The sequence below is a fragment of the Orbicella franksi genome, chromosome 2, assembly GCF_964199315.1.
Source record: "Orbicella franksi chromosome 2, jaOrbFran1.1, whole genome shotgun sequence".
Classification (NCBI taxonomy): Eukaryota; Metazoa; Cnidaria; class Anthozoa; order Scleractinia; family Merulinidae; genus Orbicella; species Orbicella franksi.
The window spans coordinates 10,403,921-10,414,872 of NC_138146.1; the positions used below are offsets into that span (position 1 = coordinate 10,403,921).

The 10,952-nt window shown below is 39.2% G+C and overlaps 1 protein-coding gene across 4 annotated transcripts in view; it reads right to left on the reverse strand.

Moving 5' to 3' along the window:
* Positions 1-1,707: 1,707 nt before the first annotated feature.
* LOC145479998 (allantoicase-like) overlaps positions 1,708-10,952 on the reverse strand; it is a 192,597-nt gene continuing 183,352 nt past the window's right edge. For 3 of the 4 annotated variants that reach the window (XM_081458484.1, XM_081458487.1, XM_081458486.1), the window contains exons 12-13: positions 6,909-6,997; positions 1,708-6,695 (exon numbers count right to left, since the gene is read on the reverse strand). In XM_081458484.1, the coding sequence (XP_081314610.1) occupies positions 6,549-6,695; positions 6,909-6,997 (236 nt within the window). In that variant the 3' untranslated portion in view covers positions 1,708-6,548. The remainder of the gene's footprint in view (positions 6,696-6,908; positions 6,998-10,952) is intronic. The other variant, XM_081458483.1, reaches the window with a different exon arrangement.

Consider the following 10,952-nt stretch of genomic DNA (forward strand, 5'->3'; position numbering starts at 1 on the left):
TTTGTAACAAAAGAAACCAGGAAAGTGCTCAAATATTGCTGCAGACTCCGTGGCACCTAATGAAAGCGCAAATTAATTTAATCAGTCTTTGAGGAGACTCATTCATATCGGCCAAGTAGCGCTGTTTATCTTCAATACTTTTCGTTGAAATGCTTCTCAGCCATCAATATCGTTGTGTGTTAATTTTGAATTGTTTTATTGTTAACAACAAAGGTGGCAACAGAAGAAGAAAGTGGTGTTTCGTGACTATCTGATAATTAAATTAGTTCTTGTTCATCGGTAAAAATTGGCATTTTTAGTAAAACAACATCGTTTCTGCTCCGTTTCTTCATCACTACATCAGATATTTAACTTTCTTTCATTTATCTCCAAAAAACAAGGACATCTTCCGTATGTTTTGGAGAAAACAGGGGTTTAGTATTACATACCTTTGCGAGGAAAACAAAAGTATCAAGTTACAAAGTTGGCGTGAAAAGTTAAATTGTCAAGTTTGCTGCTTCAGCGTATTATTGAATTTAAAATGAACGAAAATCAACGTAAAACACCAGTAGTAATTAATTTGTGCGTAATTTTTGGACCTTGAATGAAAATACAACCTTGAAACAAACACAGTGCAAAGGGGAAAAGCCCTAGCAGACTACCAAGGTAAACACAAAGCGGAAGTGAACCGAGCAGGGGTGAGTACTTATGGGACTACTGTACCAGAGCTATCAATTACGCTCTGCACTATCTGAGATTGTCTCACTAGTTAACTGATATCCCAACGAAATACTTAGACATAGGCACGCAAGGCGTGCAAGAGTTATTTTTCTGTGAACTAAAAGTCTCGGAGATAGGAGCACTCCTGGAACTGTTTACAGTAATGATTTGATTAATTTGACAATTTTTTTTGGTTGCGATGCACAGCAAGAAAGATATTGGGAATTTATGATGTACATAGGATGTTACATCAGTAATGGTAAGATAACTAAATAGCAAGCCATAAAATGTTTGACTTCACAAACTACAGTTATCTGACACGTCTCCAAATTAATGTAGATACCATCTTATTTTCTAACAGGCAATTTGATTCGTTCTTTGATACAACCCACACTGTGATCGGTGTGACACGCGCACATGCATAACTCCCTCATTCACCGATCACATAGCACTTCCAACCCCCAAGAGGAATTTTTGCTCAAAAATACTCAAGTTAAGAGAACTTTTCGCGTTTTATACTAGTCGTAAGTTTACCCTTTTTACACAACGCAACGCAACAACAGTACTTCACCGAAAATAGAAAGAGAAAAAAACCTACCTGACACGTTGAAAGTCTGATTTAATTAAATTGCACTTTAACTCGGTGCCACGCGACTTCAAAGAACATTCGAACAGTTTTCATACTTTTTACCTTTAAAAATATCGGACTGGAAAGAATGTCATAAATTGCCCATCACATAAAAATATCAAACTGCTACTACAGAGACGTAAAAACCGTCCAGAAGTGAAAGCTTCTGTTTGTTTAATATCCTGGGAACAATAGCCGATAACTTGTCAGCTCTAATTGAATTTACTCTCATATAAAAAACGAAAGTGTCAAGTTACCATTTGTAACTAAAGATAGCAAACATCTCGTGGGAACAAGTGGTGACGATTCGTCAGCTCTAATTGAATTTACTCCCTTGTGAAAAACAAGAGTGTCAAATTACCCTTTGTAACTAAAAAATAAAAATATCTCGTTACATCTGTATGGAACAAGAAAACAATCGTTACCTGCACGTAAACGTTAGAACTGTTTCAAATCTAAATAGTCTCGTCTCCTCTAAAACATGTCCTAAGAACTAGAAGCGACGATTCGTGACCTCTAATTGAATTTACTCCTTGTCAAAAACAAAAGTATCAAGTTACCCTTTGTAACTAAAACTAAAAATATCTCGTTCCATTTGCATACTACTAACTCATGAACTGCTTCAAAACTCAAGACTCATCTCGTTCAGAACTAGCCACCATTACACTGAAAATTATGCGCTCTACTGAAAACCCAATGTATGTATGTAACTGTCACACTCCTCTCCAAACTGGACTAAAAATCCCGAACGGGCAACATACACGTCAGTTTTTAATTTCAATTACCAAAGTCCTTGTGTTTAATACAATAAAACGCTCAAGACTGCACATACCTGAAAATTTCCTTTTTCTCCAACTACAATTCGTGTTGGTTATTAATATGAATAAGGTAAAACCCTGATAACATTGAAGAGAAAAGATTTAGTTTCATTAAAACGTATCTTCTCATTCCAGTAGTAAACAAGAACCATTATAATTGTAAAATCGTCACAGAATATCTTTTTGTTCTGTTGACGAAATTAATCGTAGTCTCCTCGCTTTTCACATTGAAACTTATCGATTGACGCTTATCAATGGATCCTATCATAGCAATCCTATCATAGCAACCACATCAATTTGTTTTTCATTCACATGTTAAACCTAGTAGTAGAGCGGTTACGACTCATTTAATTCAAAACCTTATCTAATGGGAAAAGCTAACCCTTCATCGCATGCTCGTAGTTATATACCAAACACTAAGTTTCTTTGACTGATTATCCAGTTGCAAAGATTATCAAACCCGCCCACAAAATTCTCAGCCTAACCCACAGAAAATGTCGAAGTAAGCCCAATATATGAATACTTCCTCCTCTTTAATAGAAGAATAAATATGGCCGTTCTGAACTTTATCGTGATCAAATCTTCTCACATACCATTTACCTAGTAGATCCAATCTGATTGGTGTGACATACATACATCTCTCACTCCCTCTCCTATTGCCCCGTCCATAACATACCCGACGCGCCGACTAAGAGGTATTTTTTTTCACACAAAAATAACTCAAAAATTACTCGAGCGCCAAAGGTGCATTACTATTAGGCCGTAGTTACTAAAACAAGGAATGACCTAAACTGACCTAAAATGATTTAAAATGATCTAAAATGACCTAAAATGATCTAAATGACCTAAAATGATCTAAAATGACCTAACATGATCTAAAATGACCTAACATGATCTAAAATGACCTAACATGATCTAAAATGACCTAAAATGATCTAAAATGACCTAAACTGATCTAGAATATATCTAAAATAAATCTAAAATGATTTAAAATGACACTAAAATGATCGAAAATAACCTTTACTGATGTAAAAATGAGCTAATATGACGTTTGATCTTAACCAAAAAGAACTACAAATGATAGTGGTTGGCAGAAGTACAGTAGTCTAAAGTGATCGAAAGTGGACTACTAATTGAACCAAGGTAAAACGACTTTCAGTGTTCTATAATGAATTACAGAACTGAGTGCTTACCAAAGTAAAGGCTGATACGAGGAAGCTGCTATGAACTGCCGGAAGACCGAAAACGACTCGAAAAGTCCCGATGGTTTCCGTAAATTCTGAGGAAATTCTCGATAATTACTGCATCACAGCCGCAGTTTTGATTGGTGTCAAGTGCCTAGTTTTTTTCCCCAGCAACGTGGTTTTGATTGTTGCGAAGTTTCATCGATAGGTGCGAAGTTTCATCGATAGGTACGAAGTTCCAAGTTTTTTCCCAGCAACGCGGTTTTGATTGGTAAGGAAACTTATTCAAAGACTAAGTATATTGCAGCGCATTATTTCCCAACCAAAACAATTACCTTGCGTATGAAGGATTGTCGAGCGCGTTCATCTCGCCGCTAGCGGTCGTTCAAGTTCCTCTCTGCAATTTTTTTAACACAATGTAACAAGTGGTTGAAAAATCTAAGAATCTGCAAAAGCCATTGACGCCTCTTAGAATCAGTAGGGAGCTTAATTAAGCAAACCACGAAGACGACGGCAACGAAAACGTCACCTAACAAAAGGTTTAATGAGCAAAACAATGGCTGTGCACGTGCGTTATAAATCTTTGTACATTTCTTTGCCGTCCTCTGCAAAAGAAGAACGTGAAATGACAAAGTTCTGTGTCGTCTAAAGGCTGCCGCACACCAGCCGATTTTTGTCGGCCGATAAAAAATCTTCACTGGTCGGCTAGTGTGCGGTGAATTCAGACAAGTCTGCGACAAGATCAGGCTTGTCGGGCGATATCTGACAGTGCTAAATCCCAAAACGTCTTGTCGGGCCTTGTCGGCTAGTGTGCGGAGGACAAAGACAATTTGTCGGGGCTCCCGCGCCTCAACCAATATGGAAATGTCATGAGAGTCACGTCAGTGGAATAGGCGCCATCTTGATTTTGGATGACCCGGCTCCAAGCCTCAACGCGGTTAGTGAAGACAAAAAATCGGTTAGTGTGTGGCAAGCTGATGTCCTGACAAATTTTAACCCGATTTGACCCCGACAAAAAATCTCCAGCTCTACGACAAAAAAATCGGCTAGTGTGCGGCAGCCTTAAGGAACGTGGACGACGACGGCTAATTTCTCGTATTTCCATTTGGAATTTAATGGTGTCATCGCATATTTAGCCTGAGCGCGTTTTTAGAGCCATTGGCGTACCGAACAGATCTAGAAAATCGCGAATTTCGCCGGTAAAATATGTTATTTTTTTACTAGGCGTCGTCCTCGGCGTCATCGTCGTCTTTGCTTAAGCTCCCTATTGGCGGAGGTCAGAAACCTTTGGAAGTCCTCGGAAACCTGCGGCAATACAGGGGCGTAGCCAGCATTTTGCATAGAGGGGTTCGTACTCATAGTATCGCTGATTCAATTGAAAGGAAAATCCAGTGCCGAAGGCGCTCTTTGCTAGGGAGGTCCGGGGGCGTTCTCCCGCGGAAGATATGGTATTTTATGTCCTCAGCAATAGCATTTCCTTGAATTCGAGCACAAGTTTCCAATAATCTCAGCAGTGCCAAACGTAACCAGGATTTCCATGAGGGGATTGCAATCTCTCTTCCTAACTGAAGAAATGCTAACAAAATTAATAATGGATAAGTGCGGTATTATTGGGCCATAAAACAGGCAGATACGAACAGCAACACAACAGTTTAATCAAGCGGGTAATAGAAGAGCATTACATGGTCGACCACGAGGTCTCCACACTGTGCCGCGAAGGCTACTGGGAAATATTGTTACGCAACAGATTACACTACAATAAGTTGTTGAATACATTACATGCTTCATGAATTACTGCCTCAAGGAGGCACCTTGGATGCTTTCGTGCAAAAATGTCGATTGTTTTACGAACGTCTATTTGCCTGTTGTAATGAATGTGCATTGGGACAAGCCAGACTCAAGTGAGTTTTTAGCCGGTCGTTTCACGCAATTTCCCCAAATTGAATTGCACACAGCCGTGCATTTGACAGAGCTTCTAATGTTCTTACTATAGATGGGAAAAGCGCAAGGAAAACTTCATGTCCTTTTACCTTTCAACCCACTAAGTTCGACACAAGTTGAGCACATTTGTTTAGCTGACCTCGGGTATTTCTTTCTCAATTACAGTTAGCAAAAGCTAGTTACGCTTCGGTGAATACTTAAAAAAATTGTAAACTTCATTGAATGTTCCAAAAGCATGTTTCTTATAAGGGGTTGATCACAGGGGTGAACGACTGCGAAGTTTAGACAGTGAGCCCTGCAGTGTGTGTACACAGCTTTTGGACTTTTTTCCCGTATCAGTGCTTGTGCGCCTCGCCAAGTAGAACATGTTAGACGCACCATTGTACCCTTACCCCCAACAGTTTTTTCCTTTCTAAGTTATAACCCAAAGGGAGGGTTCCGGAACCCCTGGAACCCTCCCCTGGCTACGCCCCTGTAATAATCCTCCGTGGTCCAGAGACCAGCCAACTTTCATCAAGAGTTTCATTTGGAATTTCCGGAAACTTTCGCTAGTATTCGAGTCATTCAGTTTCGTTCACGGCACCTTCGGCGTTTCAGCCTTCAGTTAGGAAAGCACTCAGTTCTGATATTCGTTGTAGATCACTGGAAGTACTATTTTAAATCATTCCAGTTAAGTTTAAAAGTCATTTCAGGTCATTCTAGAAATCAGTCAAGTGTATTTTAGATCATTAAATCACTTTAGGTCATTTTAGATGATTTTAGATTTATTTTAGATATATTCTAGATCATTTTTGGTCGTTTTAGGTCATTCCTTCTTTTAGTAACTACGGCAGTATGTATTTGGGGGACCTGGGTGGGGGGCCAGACTTTTCCACTGAAATTCAGAGAATTGGGTCAGTGTACCGTTATTTAAATGGACTTTTCTTTTCTTCCACTAGTTTAAGTTTACAATTTTTTTGGAAGCGGGTAAGCTAATGCAGTAAAAGTTCAAATCTTTCAGTTGGGTGTGAGAGTTTGGTCCATAGGCATGTCAGTAGATGTGAAATTAAGGTTTTTCACCTGGTTTGAGACTCGTACCCTGTAGGCCGGCATGAGAAGATTGGTGAGTACAATCATTAACTAAGACCCTGACTGGAACAAATTTATTTATTCCACATAAAGTGACAACAACTCTAGATGTAAGAACTCAATTCAAGTCCATGACAAACATAATTTTGGAGGTATAATACTAGCATTTACATTGTCACTCCAAGACTGAGGGACATAAATGTAAAAGGATTAAAGCTTAGAATGGTTAAGAAGAGCAGGTACACCCCAACACCTCATTCGACTAACACCTCCATCTGGATAAATGGTTAATCTCACGTGAGACACTATACCACAGTCCTTAAGTTTTAAGAACAGGTGACGCTTGTCTGGTGACAACTAAAAGGCAATAACAATATTGGAAGCAATTAACACACAAATAATAATTAACTAAAGTTAAATTTTAAAATTTACATGCATATAGAACCATGAAGCAGAGATACTAGCGATGATTAAAATGACTTAACACTTTCAAATTACTGTAAATAATCAGAACCTTCCAAGTATGATACACAATAATATTACATTACCAAAAGCATTGTTATAAAGTACCTTTGCTTTGGGTACAAGCATTTCCCATGAAAGTAAACTCCAGTCTTCAGTAGAACCATTCATTTTGCTTTTGTTTGGCATAAGGCACCCTTTAGTTCAACAAAAATAAAAAATGAAGTAATAAAATGAATGATTGTATAGGGGAGGGGAGGGGAATGGCAGTTAAATGCACATAACATCATGCTGTGAGACTAGTGTTTACTGGAATAAAACAGTACCGGGAATAATTTTTCTTCTTTGACAGGACATGTGTCCTTTCAAATCTTCATTTTGGTCGGACATCTTATCAATTTGACTGGACATTAATTTGCATAATTGATTTGCATAATAAAATTCATTAGCATACTGTAAAGATTTTCAATACAAATCATTCAAAACTGCATTTAAATTTGATTTATCATTTATGATTAGATCACTTTATCTACAAGATATCTGCACCAATCTCTCCTGGTTATCTCCTGATTATATGTTCTTCAAGCAAACCTAGTTTTCTATTGAATGCTACCATTAAAGGGACACAGCTTTGGGACCGCACTGACCTGGACACTTGTTTTCTCACTTTGAAAAAAGTTCACCTCAACCTGAAATCAAAGTACATCTAGAAAACTACTTCAATCTTCTAAGTGTTTTGCTTGATTTTCAATCGTTTACTGAAAAACCTGTTTTTGAGTGTGCGTTTGCTCATCCTATGATGTTATTTTTATTATATTTGGTTAAAAACAGTATGGATTGCATCTCTGTGATATGTAAATTAGCTAAGAAATGGCATCTAATGTGCATGTGCTCCAGCTGACTGTGTCCCTTTAATGCAGGAGCCCATCACTAGGAGTGTGCAAATACCCCAATTATTCCTGTCCCGGCCTTTTCACAGACCCATCTATTTTTAGTTTGATTTACCACAAATTCAGACCCCTGCAGAACCTCAGTGACCAATCACAAGCACGGACTTTATAATTTCACTGGAAGATTAGGTTAACATGTCCACCTGAGGCCGCCATTTATCTCCTTACTGATTCACGCTCATATAGACCAGAACTGACCTTTTTCGTGGGAAAATAAGTCTTAAAATAGACCGGTCTGTAAAAATACTGTGACACAGGCTTAGTATGGAAGTTACAGGCTCCTAGTAATGGGCTCCTGACCAAAGTTGACTCTAGGGTACTACATGAAGGACTAACAGCATATCACAATGCAGGTAATGCATAATAAGGGAATTTCTGCAGAGTACTTTATTTGGCAAGTACATGAAAGATGAACACTTCTGCTTTATGATATGGCAGGAGCCCATAATGGGCTCCAGGATATGGCTCAAACTGTCAGAGTCAAGGGCCTAAAATTAAAAAAAAAAAATCTCGAGTAGCCATTTGGTGACTAAGTGATAAAAATCAAGTAGGAATTTTATTCAGAAACGAACTGAATGCATAAAATCTGTAAAGAAATTTCCAAGACTTTTTTGGCCGCTAATTTTCTATACGTAGCTAATGTAATGTCTATGAAAGATTCATGCATTCCAAGAGACACAATCGATAGGCATACATGATGTACTCAATGCTCAAGGGTTTGCAATGCATTATGGGGTGATTTCAAACACGATCAGCCATTTGCAAGTTTTCCGATGTGAGAGGATGGTGCAGAATGGCTTTTGTTTTAAGGACATACTTACTGGCATAAATTAATTTTGCCTCACTAGAGCTCCCATGTGGATTCTCTATGAACTCTAATTGGTTGCGGTTTATCCCTTACAAATGCAAATTTAACCATAATTCCTGTAGTTGCGAATACCTGTGGGACTGAACTGTCCATAAAATGTACAAGCAGTCAACAGACAATAGAGTTCCGAGCAATCCCGATGGCTTCCAAAAACTTTACGATCATATGATCATTTGGTAGTTAACCCTACAGCTCATTTGCTTTTGGCAGCCGGGCTTAATTTTCATTAAATGCTTGTAGCCTTTCCTCAAATCGGCTTTGTGGGCTTTAGAATTAATGTTATCAGCGGTTTCAACAAAATTGTAAGCCCTCTGTGGCCTGTAGGAACCAATCTTGTCCTCTTTCCAGCTTAACTGAAGAATACCCTGCCACTCCAAAACACATCTAGAATCTGTGGCTACTGATCAATCATTCGAGCGATACTTGCAGTTAAATGTGCTCGCGAACCGAAGACTTTAGCGCGCTCTCCCGCTCACATTTCGAAGTTGCTGTAAATCGTAATTACTTAATAATAGCTCACACATCAAACATGAATCAAAATGGTAGCTTAAAGTATGTCATCAGCGACAGTTGTTCGGTCGTTTTTAGCTACTCTTACACATAATCATAAATGCTTGCGGCACTTTTAAGCTCCTATTGTGTCATCTGGTTGTCATGACAACTGAAAATAAACAGATATAAAAACCATTGATTATTTCAATAATCATCGTTTCTCACATCTTAACATCATGGAAAAGCGTTGCTGTCCAGAGGCAGGGCATTTCAAACAACTAAACGACATCCAGTTGCTGAAAGTTAAAAAACGAAGAGTCAAGTGAGTCATTGTCTGCCCGACGACTACATTATTGAGCGATTAGTTGCTAAGCATCAAAGAGAGAAAAGAACGGAGTATCTCGTGAATTGGGCTGTTTATACACCTGAGGGAGCCACGTGGGAGCCAGCAGCTCACATTCCTGCCTGGCTGTTAGAAGACTTCGAGAAGCCATGTCAAGATGACACGTTGATCTGCAACACGTTGATCTGCGATAGTCACTCACATTCGAGACAGGTTTGAAGGCCCGCCTGGTTGCAGATTTCAACTTAGAAATGAAGCACGCAGTTTTGCGCACTCTCTTCCCGATGATCAAGCCTGTGCTTTCATCGTCATGGCAAGAAATCACTGAAACGACTTTCGCAGAGCTGGATTTCAGTTTCAACTGGAGCGGACCATGACCAGAACAGGACTGAGACGAAACATCCTGTTTCCGATTCTTGTCCAGCTCAGTCTGGGAAGATCGCCTACCTTCTTCAATGACAATGGGCAGAAAGCAGTGACTTGACGTGTGGAACGCGTGAGACTCCAGTTCCGGAAGATGAATTATTTCCCATAGGGGTGATTCTCTTTATCAATACAATGGCTCTTTTAGGAGCCACCAAATCTGTAAAGCAATGATCAACAGCTACAAACATTCCCCTCAATTTGTTACCCATAGCTTGAAATAAAATGTTTCCTTGCCGTTGTGTGAAACCGTTGCAACACTTCAACTTTCAAGTATAATACAACTCGGTTACCAAGATTGGCTTAACAAAACAACATCACCGCCAAGAGTTTAGTTACAAACGAAGGAAGGGTAACACTAACAACCGGTTTTGCTACCTGCCAAGTTTGTTATGTTTGAGTTCGCTTCACGTTTGCTAGCCACTGAACTTCGGTTCGCTAGCTATATAATTCGTGTTTGCCACTATCGATAAACTAAAACTTCCCGAAACAAAAATATATAGACCTAAGACTTAAACGAGCACATAGATTATTCCTCATTCTTTCATCCACTGCCGAGCGAAACCCGGTTAGCCGAGGAAGCGAACACCACAGGTATTGAAACCAGCGTAAACCCTGGAAAGATTGAAATCTCAGTGAACGTTTATAAGACTGAAGTGAAAATGGGAGGCATGAAAGTGAATTCGGAGAATGATACTTTGAGGCAAATGGCGGCAAAGTCCGTTCTTCAAATTAGATTCTCCCAGTCTAGTGTTAGAAGAGAAAGGTGATTTTTCATGGGCCGATGGCAAACTGTGCAGAGTGAGCAAGAAATGTTTAGTCTCTAGCCTCTTGTTTCTGGACTTCAGTGGTTAATACCAGCAGATTTTTGTATCACCCGACTCCCCCCTCGACTTTTGTTGTAGTTGTAAGGCCTTCATGTCCCAGGCAAAATATAAACAGACAACGAGGACCGAGCACGTGGCGTTCAATTTTAAACCGCTCGAGACTTCAGAACAATTTGCAGCCAAATGGTGAGTACAATATGCACAACGTAATCGATATTATTTAATTGACGTTTCTGACTTGTAGCTTAT